The 18,030-nt window shown below is 38.3% G+C and overlaps 1 protein-coding gene across 1 annotated transcript; it reads right to left on the bottom strand.

Moving 5' to 3' along the window:
* Window positions 1–9,250: 9,250 nt before the first annotated feature.
* Window positions 9,251–16,057, bottom strand: LOC133987258 (tumor necrosis factor receptor superfamily member 5-like). Its single transcript, XM_062426565.1, has 8 exons — window positions 15,840–16,057; window positions 15,279–15,417; window positions 14,944–15,037; window positions 14,536–14,661; window positions 11,886–12,050; window positions 10,746–10,833; window positions 10,520–10,649; window positions 9,251–9,340 (listed from the first exon to the last, which is right to left on the bottom strand). The coding sequence occupies exons 2-8, from the start codon at window positions 15,345–15,347 to the stop codon at window positions 9,251–9,253; spliced, it is 762 nt and encodes a 253-aa protein (XP_062282549.1). The 5' UTR covers window positions 15,348–15,417; window positions 15,840–16,057.
* Between the last annotated feature and the right edge of the window lie 1,973 nt (window positions 16,058–18,030).

The raw sequence follows: 18,030 nt of genomic DNA, 5'->3' as shown, positions 1-18,030 counted from the left end.
CGTTTTTCATGTGATGCGACATTTCTGCGATCCCAGATAGCTTTCCTTGCAAGTGTTAGTATGGTGTTAATAACAGTCCGGTTCTGTGACAATGTGTTTGTTTTGATTCCAAATTAAAGTGTCCATGTCCAATTTCCGTCAGAGTCACAGAATTTAACAAAATCCAAAAAATCAAATAAACATACACAATCAACAAACAAATGAAATAAATCCTCTTCTCCGGTGTTACAAATTACACACGTCCTACTAAATAGTTCTTTGTGGATTTGGTGCAGGACAACACCAGTGAATATCCTCCTGTGCCTCAATTTAAAATCCAAATCAAATGATGGGTGTGACATATACGGAATTTGTAGGGTTTTCCAGATTGATGTTGGGTCTCGGCTGGGAAAAGCCGTTTGCCATGCTGCCTCAGCAGACGGCCTCCTCACCAGCTTTGACAGGAGTAACTGATACCAGGTTTTTGTAGATACTGACGTTAGTGAGGTTGACTTATCTGGGAGGCACAGGAGGAAACCCAGAGGCCCATCCTGCACCTTGAAAAAGGCCTTCCTCCATTCAGGAAGCAGTGCAGCAGCTATTTCATTGCAAAGTCGTTCAATCTCTTTCCTACTTATCTTTAACCTTTTTGATTTAACCCCCACTAAGATTTTCCCCTTACTTATTTTCCCATTTTCCATAATCTCATTTAACGTATTAAAACCCGCTGCTGTCAGGGAGCTACGTGACAGGACGCTGCCTGAGTGTGTGAGCTCTGGGTTGTGAAAGATGGGGACCCGCATCAGCTGGGCTCTACTTTCAATCTGCACCTTGAGGAGTGGTCGTGCCAACCCCCAAGCCTCAAAGATTTCCTGTTCAAACGGAACAAGGTGAGTGTATTGTTTTCTTGAAAGATTTTGACATAAATTGTATTCCCTGCAGTGACCTATAGATAAGAGAGATTTGTGAAAGTAATCTTTCCATGCATAATTCAGAGAATCCTGTAGATATTTCTTGATTAACTTTATTCTTAATGTAAGTTTTTTTGTGGTGATATCGACTAATTTCAGCCCTCCATTCCCATAACTGTTGATTATCGTTTTATGTGCTATTAAGTTCTTCTTACTACCCCAAAGGAATGCCGTAATACTGTTATTGATACTCGTTAGTATCTGTCCGGGCATATCATGAACTGTTCAAGTGTGAATCAGCGTTGAGAGCACAAGGGAGTTGACGACAATCACCCTCCCTCTCAGTGTGAGCCCCCTCATCTTCCACAATGCCAGCCTGCTATTCATTTTCCTAAGCAGTTCTTGCCAAGTTTTGTCTCTTGCAGCTCCCTGATCCTGTCCCAGGTGCACTCCCAAGACCTTGACATCATCTTTTGCCTCTCTAAACTGCCATTTGCCCGGTGTACTCACAGCCCCTCCACAATACATAATTTCTGATTTATTTGCGTTAATTTTGGCTCCTGATGCTTTACTGTATGTTGAGAGTTGTATTAATGCTCTGTCCATACTTTCCTCATCCTGTAATGTAATATGTGTGTCATCTGCGTACTGCAAAATTCCGTTTTCTGTTCCTGAAGGAGATGCTACTCCTTTTATCTGTCTGTCCTGGTTAATTAAGCTATCAGGCTGTACAATAGAGAGGAGAGGGGACAGCCCTGCCTAACTGATCTTTGAATTGGAAATCTGCCTGTTATATGGCCATTACATTTAACACAACTGGTTGCATTGTCGTAAAGCAATTTGATCCAGTTTATGAATGTATTGCCGAATCCGAACTTTCCTTAACACTGCCCATAAGAAGTTATGTTCTACTCTGTCAAAAGCCTTTTCCAAATCCACTCCTAAATAAATTCCCCCCTGTTTGGTCATTTGATTAATAACTTCTTTGACAGATAAGATAGTGTCTGTGATGTCTCGCCCAGGAATGCTGAAAGCTTGAGACCAGTTGACTATGGATGCTATGACTGTTTTCAGCCGGTTTGCCAGTATTTTTGTGAGGATTTTGTAGTCGGTAATGGGCCTGTAATTTTCCAGCCGGGTTTTGTCCCCTCTATTCTTATACAAAATAGTTATCAGACCAAGTGTCAGGGTGTCAGGAGCGCTACCTGTAATTACCATGTTGCTATACACCTTGAAAAGGAGTGGAACCAAACCGCTTTTGAAAGCTTGGTCAAATTCTCCTGAAAAACCATCTAATCCAGGACTTTTATTCTTTTTCAATTGATCAATAGCTGATTCTATTTCTTTGATGTCTATTGAAGAATCACACCATTCTCTATCTTCTAATGATATTTTTTTCCCTAAACTTTCTATGGTTTCTTGCATTTCAGTTTCTTGTATCTTTTCACTAGTGAACAGATTTTGATAATACTTTTGTACTGTGTCCAAGATTTCTTCTGTTTCTGTTTATCATTATTTAATTCAGTAATAAATGTTTTTGCCTGTTTCTTTCTTTCCAGTCCTAAAAAATATGCAGTGCATTTTTCTCCCTCCAAAATATGTCTAGCTCTGCTTCTGACTATGGCCCCTCTACATTTCTTTATCTCCATTTGATCTAGTTGGCTTTTTAAGTTCACATATTTACTAATGTCATGGTTAGGTTGCTCTTCCATCTTTTCCACTTCTTCCCTTATCCCCTCTTATTTCATTCTCTTCTTTAGTTTCTAACCACCTTTTCTGCTTACTATAGTTTATACATACTCTTGAGTCTCTGTTTGGCTTCCTCCCACCACTGCAATAAATCATCTGCAAATGGCATTTCTTCTGACATAGCTTTGAGTATTTTGTTGACTTTCGTTTTAAACCTTTCTTCTTCTAGCAGGCCGCAGTTGAAACACCATAGTCCTCCATTTCTGGGCCCTCTTGGACGCCTCAACCTTACCTCCAGAAATGAATGGTCACTGAAACTATTTGGTGAATAAGTTATATTTGCTGTTTGAGAAACTATAGCTGGTGTGGCTAAACGCAAGTCGATTCTTGACTGTTTCAGTTTTCCTTCCACCACCTGTTTACGAGAAAACTCCTTTTTATTAGAATGTAATAACCTCCATAAATCAACAAGATTATTTTCATTCATTGATTTAAATCGAATCTGTCTGCTGCCATCTCTCTTAAAAACGTTGTTGACTGAAATATCATTTTTACCCAACGCCACGTTAAAATCACCTATTATGACCGAATTTTGCGTATACAATTTTTCAATTTGTTTGAAAAAAAGTTTCCTTTCTTTTTCTTCATTCGGTGCATATACATTTATTACTCTGTAAATTTTACAGGTTTCTTTTACATCCACAACCAGAAATCTGCCCTCTGGATCCTTATATACACACTCCACTTTTTCAAACACATTTTCTTTAATTAAGATAGCCACTCCACGTGCCAAAGCATTCCCATCTGCACAATGCACACTGCCTTTCCATTGTCTGGTAACATAATTAACAATGTTATCGTCCCATTTCGTTTCTTGCAAGCATAATATGTCACACTTTAAATAAGTAAAAATGCAATCCATTTTCTTTTTCGTTCGGGGCCCACGGCCATGAAGCGAGAGAATGACTGCCATCAGGAGATGGAGAAACAATATTAAACTACTCATACAACATTCCTTACGCCAGGTTTTTTCTTCCTATTTTCTGTTTATCCAGGTTTTGTTTTTTGCGCCATAGGGTAGGGTGACCAGACGTCCCCAATTTCCGGGGACATTCACTGTTTTGGGTGACCTGTCCCCGGTCAAAGCTGTCCCCGAAAATGTCCCCGATTTTGACACTGAATGGGGGAAAAATGTGCGCAGACTCAAACACCAGTTATTACGGTAGCCATTTAACGCATCGCCAGAGAAGACGTCATATGACGTACAGACGTTATCAGGACGTACGACCAGACGCAGCAGCGTCAACAACAACAATCTAGAGGCGGGAAAAAGGATAGAAAAGAAGACCAGCGGCCGCGATAAATGGTATGTTGTGTATGAACTTATTTATTTTGTGTGAATTGGCAGTAGACTTGGCTGTGTGTGTGTGTGTGTGTGTGTGTGTGTGTGTGTGTGTGTGTGTGTGTGTGTGTGTGTGTGTGTGTGTGTGTGTGTGTGTGTGTGTGAGAAGTGATGTAACGTTAAAGTAAGTATGAATTTGTTTATCTGAACTGCAGACCTAACGTAACTTTATAAAAGTCAGTGAATGTTAACATTATGACAATGTTTTCATATCTGTCATTAGTGAAGCTGTAACGTTAACGTTAGCATGAGATTACCAGGTGATGACATTGTATGTGGCTCTGTTTTGGAAGAGGGGAAGGTGGAAGACTGCTTTGGTAACATATGATTTTCCTGTAGGCATAGGGACCTGAGGCTCTGTTAAAAATAATAAATAAATTAATAATAAATCAATGGTTGATAGTTGTGTGTGATAGGCTAACTGCTGTATTTTGTGTCGGGCTGTGTGAGTAACTAATGACTATAGTAGTTATAAATGCAGACCATCTGATTAGCTGATGCACTGAGTCATGTATAATATTAATATACTCATATGTTTTGACTTGGTAATTATTATTAATTACATCTTGATGATATTTACTAGCTACTGGTCTGGTAGCTGTCTTTGCACATGACACTTAACTTTGGAAGAGATGTTTTTTCTCATGTATATATATATATTTAATATTTGTGTTTTTGACACTGCTGTGCGCTACTGATACATGATATTTGTGGGTGCTGATATTTTGATTTATTAACCTGGTCCTTTTGTGTAATAAAAGCTGGTTAAAATACATGAAAAAGTACTTGTCCCCATTTTTTATTTCATAATCATAATATTTAATGATTTTTCACCGCCACATTGAAAATGTCCCCGATTTTCATTTCAGAAATCTGGTCACCTTAGTGTACAGGAAAATCCTCTGCAGCCTGAAGGTAAAGACAGAGAGATTGAGGAGAAGCTGATTACAATACTGATTATGACACAGAATGAATGGAGGATTTTGTGGCTTAGAAATAATTATAATATGGGCAAATAGGTAGTATACGGTAAATATGTGAGATATCAATGAGTATTTGAAGGCACTGTAGGTAGGAATGATGTGGAATAAAGTGTAAAGATTAGGTATATGTGGCTGATGGTATGGTGGTATCCGCTATATGTGACGTGTATTATGTGTAGAGCGAATAGAATGTGTGAAATGTTCCATTTAATTTCCTTCAGTGACAAGGACGGGTATAACGGGCCCTGGCGTAGCTTTAAATGGGCTTTCTGCTGGCTGTTTCTTCGCTTACGGCCATACCACCCTGAACACGCCCGATCTCGGAATTTAAGCAGCAGGGCCGGCCCAAGCCTCCATGGGGCCCTAAGCAAAATTTGATTTTGGGGCCCTCTATTACTGCCAATAATAATGATTATTGATCATTCACACACCTACTATAAACATATTCTACTTATTCTACTCTGTAATTACGAATACACTAAATGTGATAACTTTTTGTTGTAGTTAGATTGTAATCCACAGTGATTAATGCCATGGAAGCAGACACCAGATTTGCAAATTTACAGAAATATCTTTCAATTAATATTTGGCAAAGCCAGCAACTCCCCCTACTGGCCACACAGAGAATCAATACAAAAAACCTCAAAGAGCAGCCTGGCATGTTTTACCCATCTATGGTTTTTAATCTGAAATGGTAGAAAATTCAGCTGCAAGAGCAGCCTGGGGTTGATTTACACTTAATATTCAAAGTGATATAGTACTAAGTGGGATACTGAATTTCATCTAGGCCAACTAAAAGTCACAAAATAAACCAATAGTTTCCTGTAAACACAATCTGCTTTATTATGTTTTGTTTTAAATAAACTGCAACAGCAAATGTACAAAAACAGACAGTAAATAAAATTAATTTAAAGAACATCAGACAAATACTTAAATAATGATGTAAATCAACAGAGGCACCTGAAACAAGGAGACACAAATGGTTTATAAATAAAATATAAAGTAGTCTGACAGGAAAGAGGGACACTCAGCTGGGTCTACTGGCGGTAGAGGTACAGGCTGCAAACTGGACGCTGAAGAAGTAGATGAAACATCAGTCTCGATGACCAAAGATGAAGGACCTATAGGGAAATTAAATTAATATTTTGGATAAAATTATTCATCTCAGAATATTCTGCAGTACACTGAACAATTATAAAGGCTGTTTTATTGTTAACTTACCAGGTACAGCTGAGGTTGCAAAAGACACAGAAGGGACAGTGGGTGGAGCAGAGGATAGAGATGGACCTGAGATGAAAAACAACAACATAAAAAGCTAGCTATGTTATAGTCATATTACACTTGAAAATTATGCATCTTATTTTCTAAATAAAAAAGTACAGCTATAGTTAATAGGAAAACAAACTGCCAGTGGAACAACTGAACATTGCTTGAGAGGTTTTGAAATAAAACGCATTTGTCTAAAAACATGTCCCTTGTCATATGATTATATCTTATATTTAAAAAATATTCTGCAGTGCACTGAGCAATTAAAGGCTGTTTTATTGTTAACTTACCAGGCACAGCTGAGGTTGCAGAGAGGACAGTGGGCACAGAGGATGTAGCAAAGGATAGAGATGGACCTGAGATGAAAAACATGTCCCTTGTCATATGCTATCAAACGTTGTAATCAAAAACGTTGTTTTGATGCCAAAAATCGACCCAGAATAAAACTGAGAATCAACTTATTCAAATTATTACACAAACATAAAAACGTTAGCTAGCTAAATTGCTATTAGGCTAACGTAGTTGGAACAAAATATCAACAATAATTAGGGACTTTCCTAATTTGAGGACACTTTTCAAACTCTCCTTTACACCAAATGTTACATTACCAAGACATACCTTTATCTTGTTGTTTTCCTCCTCTTCCTTTTTTTTTTTCTGCCCCAGAAGGGTAGATCCTTTTTTACAACATTATTCACCTGCCCCTAGCTCCTGGATGCTCAGTGTGCACTGCACACGTTACTAGCGCAGCTCTGACATTTCGAGCAGAGAGGCAGTAGGAAGTAGTTTCCTACTGCCTCTCTGCTAACATAATATTGTTGTTGTTTTTTTGTACAAAAATGCACATTTGATAATATATGAATCATCACCCATGGAAATAAAACACATGGAAATAAAACATTAATTACTTTTTTCTTTCTTAAGTCAATTGCTCTGCTCTTGGGGCCCCCTAGTGGTCACGGGGCCCTAAGCAGCTGCTTAGTTCGCTTATGTATGGTTAGTACTTGGATGGGAGACCGCCTGGGAATACCAGGTGCTGTAAGCTTTTTCCTCTCAGCTGTCACCAGAGGAGGGCGCTGTTGCTCCATCACCGCACACAGGGCGTTGAGAAACAAAGCTGCAATCATTCCAGCTGTGTGTGTATGCAGTGCAGAGAGGTGGCACTGAGACGCCTCACTTTCCAAGTAGTTTTGAGTGTTCCTGTTGTCACTGTTACACCCTTTTAAAAACCCGCAATCATCTTATAAGCGCATATACACAAATCTGCAAGTGTATGTCTACTAACAAAGGCACATTATAGTCTATTAGCTGTGATTGTGAGCCAACTTATATGATGTGTATATAAGTCAGAGCCACCTTTCCATCCTACTGTCAGGCTATTATTACTGCTATTTGTTCGTAACTGAATGGCAGTGGATAAAGTTTAGATTAAGTTACAAAAGTAATGTTAAAGTATAGCATTTGTCGATATAGATATGTACATATTATACTTTAGAGAAGCCTTTGTAATGACAGCTTCAAGACACTTCTTCAAAACAAAATCTGGTCTTAAACCAATTGAGAGTTTCCTTTGCTCTGTTTTTTTATCGTTGTCCTAGGTCCACCCACGTCTCATCCTCATCATCCTGGTAGATATTGCAGCCGGTACATGTCTCCATTTATCGTTCTTTCAATTCTATGAAGTCTGCCAATGCCATGAGATGAGAAACAGCCCCACACCATGATGCTTCCACCTACAAACTTTACTTTTTTATAGTGTTTTTCAGGTGATGTGCAGTGCCATTTCTCCTCCAAACATAGTGTGTAGTATGTAAGCCAAAAAGTTCATTTTGGTTTCGTCTGACAAGCAGAATTTCATAGGCGTGTCCAAAACAAACATAGAGGCCTTGGCGGTGGAGTGCATTACCATTAGTTTTCTCTGTAACAGTTGGACCCGTGTCTACAAGTCTTTGATCTACTCTTCTGACTATCCTTCTGATTCCCTGATCGGAAATCTTGTGAGGAGCTCCTGTGCGTGGCTGGTTGAGGGTGGAGTGATGTTCCTCTCACTTCCAGATAATGGCCACAATGGTGCTTGCTGGAAGATTCCGGAATTTTGAAATACGTCTGTAACCAGTTCCATTGAAATGTTTCGCAACAATCAGGTTGCAAGGGTCTTGGGAGTACTCTTTGCTTTTACCCATCATGTTTCTTGTGTGACACCTTTGTGACAAAAAACCTTTTTATAGATCATCATTATGTAGTAACCCAGCTGATATTAATGTGCACAGATCGGAGGTAGAATTACTTTCTAACTACTTATGGATTTCAGCTGGTTACTTTCCTTGCCTTTGTGTAGCCTACTGCTTTCTTTCTTAGTGTGTTCAATATTTTTTTTTCCTATCATTCCACTTTATTACACATAACTTTATTTATGGGCTTTTTTGTTTCTATTTTTTTTATATATGTGGATTTCTTGAGTTAACACCAAAGTCTGGTATATACCTCACTGGAAATATATTTACTGAAAAAAATGTTGATGCGTTCAATACTTATTTCCCCCACTATTAATTTTTTGCTGTATATTTATGCTCTTTGAATTCCATGTTCACATTACACTAGCTTATCATACATATTGTTCTTTTAACATATTCCTTTCTCTAAGGTTCAGTGTATCACTTATAACACTTGAAATGAATACAAAGAATTCAATGAATACACAAATGAAAAAAATGAATTGAAACATTAAGTCATCAAATGTATTTTTATTCATTTTCTTTATCAGTTCATTAATTACTGTCTTTATAATTAATTTCATAGAAATGATAATTTCAGGCAGTAAAGACAGAGAGGATGAGGGAGAAGCTTTCTTCCCCACACAGTCAGAATACTGAACAACAATAAATGAAGATGATCTAATGATGTACAGTAGATGTTGTCTTTAGATCCTGTAATGTGCTCAGTGGAACACAAAGAAAATTGTGTGACTTGGTTACAGTTAATGTATGTACTGATCTCTTCCTCGCAGCTCTGTGAACAGCTTAGGCGCACGAAGTTGAGCAGAGCATGATGGGAGTTGAAGTCCGTTTGGAGTACTTTGACTTAGTGTTTGCAGTCAGGTCTGCTTTTGCCTGCGAGGCCCAACAACATATACAACAATCCCACAGTTTGTACATCCTCCTCATGTCTGCGTGCAGGAGGTAGAGCAGTCTTCCACCAATTGGAAGAGTGGCGGTTCTATTCCCGGCTCCTCCAGTCCACATGTCCATGTGTCCTTGGGCAAGATACTTAACCCCAATCTGCTCCTGTTGCTGTCAACCTCCTAATGACCACCCTGTGTGGTGTCCTGCCATCAGTGTGTGAATAGGTGAATGAGGTATGTAGTGTTAAGCGCTTTCGAAAACACTAGAAAAGCACTATATACATACAAACATACACATTTACCATTCCTCCTGCAGACTAAACACATGCAGTTTCTCTGTGATAGACTGGTGTGACCTCATGACTCATGAGCCTGGTTCTGCCTGAGGTTTCTTCCCATTTAAGGGGAGTTTTTCCTCGCCATTGTTACCAAGTGCTGCTCATGGAGGACGGTTGGGTCTGGTTTAGACTTGCTCTATATGTAAAGTGCCTTGAGATGACTTTTGTTGTGATTTAGCACTGTATAAATAAAGATTGATTGAGCTGCTCTGTATGTGATTGACTGGTGACAGGTTAGCATCCAGTGTGTCTGAGGACAGGCTCCAGTATCCTGGACAGTGCTGTCAGGTGAACATCATGGCTGACTGATTTCAACCTGGGGATAGAAATACATTTATCTAAAGCAGAAGCATCATGCAGACTTGTAAAGACATCACAGAGTGTAAGTCAGGAACATTTCAAAGAATACATCACTGTCTTACCTGGAACTGTTCACACTGCTGATAGCCCTGTTTTCTCAGAGGTTCCTTTTAAATGAAATATGAGTGACCTCAGTTAGAGTACATACAGCATGATAAACTGTATTCATTGTTAAAAAAAATAATACAATGTTTTGATTGTCTGCAAATTCATTTTATGGACAAACATACATGACAAAAAACCTGTTTGTGATTCTGAACATACCCTTTCTGCAGCATCTTCATCATTTCTTCTTTCTTCTATATTAAAACAATATCAATGAGAAATCATCTTAATAACATTATGATGTGACAAAAACTATGATCATCTTACAGAACTATGATGATTATTTAATTCATACAAATCTTACCTGAGTTTTGAGAACTTTTTTTTTTTTCATACCAAAATCGAAATATCCCAAGTGCTATTACTCGAAGTGTCACAACAACTGCCCCAATGACAGGGACCAGAATTACTGCTGTGTTTGAACTATGTTCTCCACATTGTGCATCAGTTGAAGCAGTTCCTGCTTTTATCAGCTGAAGATTTGGTGAATCACATCTGGAATAATGGAGGGAAACACATCACAGGAACAGTTAGAGATATATTACGTTTACTGCAGTTGTAATAACTTTGACTATCTGTTGTTTCACTTACTTTGTATGTGACTGACAAGATGTAGATGTCCCATCTGAAAATGTGTCATTACTGCAGTGAGTGCACTCAGTGTCTGTGAAGGCCGTTCCTGCACAAATACAACAGATATGAAGTGAATCTAAAAAAACACTTTCAACAAACTGTTGACTGTTTAGATTTCAATTATTTGACGAGCATCATTAAAGAACAGTAACAAGAACTGATCACTGGACAAAGCAGCATAAGAGCCTTAGACAACTTGTAAGTCATCAACATCAAGAACTTACTGCACAACATGTCAACATGTCAACATGTCAACATGCCATGTCCCAGTGACATACATACACACTGAAACACCAGATCAATCCACACCAAACATGTTACACACACACACACACACACACACACACACACACACACACACACACACACACACACACACACACACACACACACACACACACACACACACTCTCTCTTAATATTGTATATTGATATATGTGTATATCACTGTGTGTTATCATGTGCTTTTATTTCACTGCCTTTAAGCTGAGAAATGTTCCACTAACATAATTCCATCATGTTTAATAACACTAACATCTGGTTTACAATCATTCTGCTTGTTTCACTCACAGAAAGTTTAAGATACTATTAAAATACAAAATTAGGAATAATATTGTTGTTAAATTGTAAATACTTTGATTAATGGAGTCATCATATTCAGGGGTGATAGGTCAGGATACACCTTACCTTGTGTATCAGTTTTCTTTCTCTCGTGTCTTGTTAGTAAAATGTTATAATGTTTAGTACTTGTAGATGTAGTATTAGTAATAAATGTGTTTGTAACTAAAAGTGAACTTGTTGGTGTTTTCTTGTGTTTGCATCTCAGTCATTTAACCTTAAAAGACCCTAGACCCTCACACAATCATTATTAACAACTATAATTATAATTCACCTCTTTTTACTTACTTATTATTATACCTACTCTAATATGAGTTATGTTGCTGGATGAATCATTTCATGTTTCAGTTGTACACAATAATAACTCATCATTCCTCCATATAATCATAAAACTATTAAAGTGCACACATTTCTACTCTTGTGTTAAGTTGCTCTTTAAAGAATGTTTGGTGTTATCATTTCAAACTTAGGAAAACCAACCTTTGTGGCTGATATATTGTCCTGGTTCACAGCTTTTGTGTTTCTGTGCTGCTATACAGTTGTGTTTGTTGTCTTTATCAGAGTCTGTACAATAGAATCCATCCAGAGGTTCACAAACTGTATTTGATAATGTTGTGCATGATGTCTTTATCCTCAAACCAGAACCTGTGAACACATCAAGATTACACATGAAGTAACTAATACATCTAGTAGAGAAAAACAAAATGATGAAATGATGTCATCCAAAGGAAATGTGACCTGATTTTATTCATTAATAAATTCATGAGACACTGTGTTTGGAAATCAGTCATTGTTTTTATGTAAAGCACATTGAGTTGCCACTGTGTATGAAATGCGCTATATAAATAAAAACTGCCTTAAATAATTCTAATTGATGTTCCATCATCATATTTAGTACAAAGTTACACTACCAGACTATAAAGTTCTGCATCACTCACATACATTGTTTACATTTTGTTATTTCTCTGCTCAATATATACTGAATATCAGAACCATGACATCATATCTTCTGATGTTGGACAATTCTGTTTATTCATCCATCCATCAGCTACAATGCCTTGCAAAAGTATTCATACCCCTTGAACTTTTCCACATTTTGTCACGTTACAACCACAAACTTAAATGTATTTTATTGGGATTTTATGTGATAGACCAACACAAAGTAGCGCATAATTGTGAAGTGGAAGGACAATGATACGTGGTGGTCAAGATTTTCTACAAATAAAAATCTGAAAAGTGTGACGTGCATATGTATTCAGCCCCCCTGAGTCAATACTTTGTCGAACCACCTTTCACTGCAGTTACAGCTGCGACTCTTTTGGGGTATGTCTCTACCAGCTTTGCACATCTACAGTCTGCAATTTTTGTCTATTCTTCTTTGGAAAATAGCTCAAGTTCAGTGAGATTGGATGGAGAGTGTCTGTGAACAGCAATTTCCAAGTCTTGCCACAGATTCTCAATAGGATTTAGGTCTGGACTTTGATTGGGCCATTCTAACACATGAATATGCTTTGATCTGAACCATTCTATTGTAGCTCTGGCGGTATGTTTAGGGTCGTTGTCCTGCTGGAAGGTGAACTTCCGTCCCAGACTCAAGTCTTTTGCAGCCTCTAACAGGCTTTCCTCCAGGATTGGCTTGTATTTAGCTCCATCCATCTTCCCATCAACTCTGACCAGCTTCCCTGTCCCTGCTGAAGAAAAGCATCCCCACAACATGATGCTGCCGCCACCATGTTTCATGGTTGGGATGGTGTGTTCAGGTTGATGTGCAGTGTTAGGTTTCCGCCACACATAGCGTTTTGCATGTAGGCCAAAAAGTTCAATTTTGGTCTCATCTGACCAGACACCTTCTTCCACATGTTTGCCGTGTCCCCTACATGGCTTGTGGGAAACTGCAAACAGGACTTCTTATTGCTTTCTTTCAACAATGACTTTCTTCTTGCCACTCTTCCATTAAAGCCAGATTTGTGGAGTACACGACTAATAGTTGTTCTGTGGACAGATTCTCCCACCTGAGCTGTGGATCTCTGCAGCTCCTCCAGAGTTACCATGGGCCTCTTGGCTGCTTCTCTGACTAATGCTCTCCTTGTCCAGCCTGTCAGTTTAGGTGGGCGGCCATGTCTTGGTAGGTTTGCGGTTGTGCCATACGCTTTCCATTTTCGGATGATGGATTGAACAGTGCTCTGTGAGATGTTCAAAGCTTGGGATATGTTTTATAACCTAACCCAGCTTTAAACTTCTCCACAATTTTATCTCTGACCTGTCTGGTGTGTTCCTTAGTCTTCATGATGCTGTTTGTTCACTAATGTTCTCTAACACACCTCTGAAGCCTTCAAAGAACAGCTGTATCTATACTGAGATTATAGTACACACAGGTGGACTCTATTTACTAATTAGGTGACTTCTGGAGGCAGTTGGTTGTACTGGATTTTATTTAGGGGTATCAGAGTAAAGGGGGCTGAATACATATGCACGCCACACTTTTCAGATTTTTATTTGTAGAAAATCTTGACCACCACGTATCATTGTCCTTCCACTTCACAATTATGCGCTACTTTGTGTTGGTCTATCACATAAAATCCCAATAAAATACATTTAAGTTTGTGGTTGTAACGTGACAGAATGTGGAAAAGTTCAAGGGGTATGAATACTTTTGCAAGGCACTGTATACAGCTTATTCATTTAAAGGGTTGCAGCTGACACTGGGTGATAGATGAGTACATCCTACACATGTTAGCAGTCTATCACAGAGCTGACACATAGAGACAGGTTAGTCCCCTGGTTAGTTTAACATCACTCCAGAAGGTGGCTCTATAGTAACATTATTATTACCCTTTACTACATAATGTTACCCAGTCATTCACTGATGTAAAATCCTGATAGGGCAGGACATGTTGTGGGTATTTACAGTGAGAAAAAAAACTCCTAGTATTTTCACCTGACGGGTCCTTGCTGCTTACATTAATGTACATATACCATTTTAATCAGTTGAAACTATGGTAGTTTGTGGAGCTTTAACTGCAGAGAGAAACATAACTCTGATCTCAAGTCAAGGATCATATTTAATATCAGACTATGGAACTGTCTCTATATGTGTATCTGTTACTAATGATAGAAAACACAAGTTTACCTGAATCACAGTTTATACAGAAGAAGCACTCTCTACGTGCTGTTGGTACATGCATGAAGCTTCCATCAATACAGGACAGACAGGATGTAGTTCTGTACTCTGTACAATCTGTTTCCACTAGACTTCCTGTAAAAAAACAAAACAAATCATTTTTCTTATTTTGAGTGATATATTGTGTCTATTAATTGGATTGCTAATCAAATTCAATTTTTAAAATGCTTTGAGCACTATATGTGAAATAACATTCTCTCTCTCTCAGATCAAATTAAAACCATCAAGTCAGGTTTTTCTATCTTACTGGTTCTTGTACTTTGTAATTCACCAATTTATAATTCCAAGTACTTGAATCTCTAAACAGTGTAACAAAAAGAATTGAAGAAGTAAAAACTTAATTTAGTTTTATCTTACCAGGAGGACACTTAGGACAACATTCTTTCCCAATTAAGTACTCAGCAGGATGACATGTGAAGCTAAGAACACTGAAGACATTCATCATGATTATCTGTAAACAGAGACACAATGAACATTAACAGAGACTTTGTGTAATTCAAGACATTGACATTACTTCTCCAGTACACAACAAAACACTTTGAATTGCACAATTTTCTTTTAACCTCTAACCTTTAATCTTTTTCCCACTAAAATTCATTTTTCTATGTCTGAATGACATAGATGAGTAATGTAATGTACAAACTGATGGTAAGAGAAAAGAAGATTGTTGTTTCTGACACAAATGTTCTTACCAGAAACGTTAAAGTGTTCAAAGGTTTTCTTCTCCAATACTTTTCATATGACATGTTAGCAGTTTTCATCAACTCCACAGACTGTAAGTGATATCCAGAATGAGATGAAACCTACAATCCTAATTCAAATAGAGGATACCTGGAAACAAAGAAGAGAACATGTACATTAACATTTAGTTAACAGACAGCAGTTAAACATATTCATTGTATTAAAAGTTCTAGTTCACCTTAGTACAAATCATCCTGAACTGAAAATGAATTGACTCAAACTAAAAGTTAAATTAAGACAGTTTGATTTATAGATGAATCAGTCAGATGATTGATGAATCAGCATTTTGTGTTCTCTAATAACTGAAACCATCTGTCAGTTTAAGGAAACATCATGTTAATAGAGTAGTTATGTAGTGTCAGTACTGATCTGTAAAAGATCTGTAAGTCCTTTTATAGCAGATTTTAATCTTGTACATTGACTTTTGTTCATATTTGGATAACACATTGTGCTTTTTAAAATATTTACTAGAACATTAATTCATCTACATACAGGTGTGAGTCAGACTGTACCAGTTTTTTCTGCCTTCTGCTTTGAATATGTTCATGTCTCCATCAGAGGCCATCTGCCTCTGTGTGTTTCTCTTTCTCCTTTTTCTTTAAATGTAGAATCAGTTGCACTCTCTTCTTTCTTGAATCAGTTGTTTATTTTCTCCTTGTTTTCCTTCGACCATTGATGATACATCCTGCAGTTCTTCCTCACTTCTGTCTCCTCTGTCTTTATTCCTTCACTCACTCTGAAAAATATAAAAAGCAGAACATTAACTTAAATGATGTTGATGACAGTAATTGTGGACAAACAACACAGTGAATGTGTCAGCAGTCAAACTATACAAACTATCAAGTTACATGAACATTACTGTTAATGTAAAGCAGCAGCAGATAAACCAGACTGTTAAACAACACTAATGTTTAAACTTTAGCTTCACTGAAGAGCTTTTGTAGCTTCATATTTGGCTTTTGTCTAACAGCATTATTTAATGCTACGAATATCAAACATGATCCTCTGAACTCTGAAGTGTCACATGAAGTGAAGCAATATCATATTTCTGATGACAGCTGCATCTGATCACAGCTGCATCTGATCACAGCTGGATCAGCAGCTTTAAAGCCCAATTTCCACTGGGTCCGTCAGCGGCACGTTACAGCTGCGCCGCGGTCACCGGAGCTGATAGGTACCACTATAATCAATGAGAGTATTTCCACAGGGAGCGTGTCAGCAACGTCTCAGCAACGTCCCAGCAGCGGCTCTCCGCGCCGCAGCGCCATCAATCCGCAGCGTTTCTATTTTTCACGGACACGTTTCTAACTCGCGACAAGCTCAACAGAGCAGATTGCACCAGACAGGAAGTCAGACACAGAATCGGCATAATAAAACTTCCGTCCCCTTTCAAAATAAAACACAATGCGCAGATCACAACCTCACATCCACATTACGTCATAACCGGTGGCCCCAGGTGAGCAGTCAATAGATCAGAGGGTCTCGTTTCACGTCCGGGAAGCAAAGAAACCAGTTTGCTATATTTGCTATATAGATCTCGCGGGAATACTGCTGGCTCGCAAGGCACCGCTCCGCTGCTGTAACGCTCCCGGTGTGAGTTGACGCTGGGCAGAGGACGGAGCTAAACTGTGGCGCAGCTGTAAGGTGCCGCTGACGGACCCTGTGGAAATCCAGGGTAATCAATGTGCACAGTTATTACTGACAGAGCAGCAGTGTTTTCTCTCTGCAGTCTGTTATATTATATTTTATATTACCTGTTTGACAAACACCTGCATATGTATGAAGAAGTTCAAATCTCAGTGTAAAAGGTTACTCATGTTTAATGATGCCATAGATTTCTGTTTTGCTTATGTAATCAATGTTATTACTTTTTGCAGCCTCCTTTACAACCTTATCTGCCATTTCATTTCCTTGAACACCTTAATAATATCACTGTCACACCTATCATTTGAATTGTGTACAGTGTTTGTTGTACTTGTAACAAAATGTCTGCTCTAGGGATGTCCCGATCCAGCATTTTGCACTTCCGATCCGATACCGATATTGTAGCTTTTAGCATCGGCCGATACCGATACCGGCCGATCCAAGCATGTATTAAAGATTAAAGATATTTACTTATTTTGTTGTTATACTCATGTTGAAAAGGGTTTTACTCTTAAGAACAACTAGCCAACTTAATTAGGTTAGTTTGAATAATCCACAATGGTTGGTAATGAGAAGCTGACGTGTTTATTCTTAACAGGGTTAAATAAACACAAAATAGACAAAATAATAAATAGTCAATTAACCACACAAACTGAATTGGCATCAGTGCTCTGCTCTTGAACAACACGAGTGTAAACCAAGGCTTCAAAAGCCATCAGTGCAAACAATATTGTAAACTGTATTAAAAAAGCAAAACACACAGAAAAGCTGAGTAGAAAATAAATAGTGGGATGCTGGACAGGTCGCTAGGTGTGCTGAAAAACGCGGACCGGATTTGGCGGGAAAAGCTGAAAACAACTGGAATGGATTACCTACATCGGTGCGCTGGTAAACACGGGCCGGAGTTTTGAAAACAAACTGGATCGGGAGTCCGGATCGTGATTTATTATCGATATTGATATGCATTTTTTTGCTAATATCGGCGGCCGATCCGATCCAAATATCGGATCGGGACATCCCTAGTCTGCTCTGCTGTAAACTACTTAACGTTGAGCTTGA

The sequence above is a fragment of the Scomber scombrus genome, chromosome 10 (genome assembly GCF_963691925.1).
Source record: "Scomber scombrus chromosome 10, fScoSco1.1, whole genome shotgun sequence".
Taxonomy (NCBI): Eukaryota; Metazoa; Chordata; class Actinopteri; order Scombriformes; family Scombridae; genus Scomber; species Scomber scombrus.
The sequence above is the reverse complement of the archived record's forward strand: the minus strand, read 5'-3'. Positions and strand labels throughout refer to the sequence as shown.

Bases quoted from the DNA above. Each gene is read 5' to 3' on its own strand.
- LOC133987258 (XM_062426565.1), bottom strand. From the start codon at position 15,347: ATGAAAACTGCTAACATGTCATATGAAAAGTATTGGAGAAGAAAACCT. The intron at 15,038-15,278 runs GTAAGAACATTT...CTCTGTTTACAG, and splicing joins TGAACACTTTAACGTTTCTG to ATAATCATGATGAATGTCTT. The intron at 12,051-14,535 runs GTAAACTTGTGT...ATGTGTTCACAG, and splicing joins CTGTATAAACTGTGATTCAG to GTTCTGGTTTGAGGATAAAG.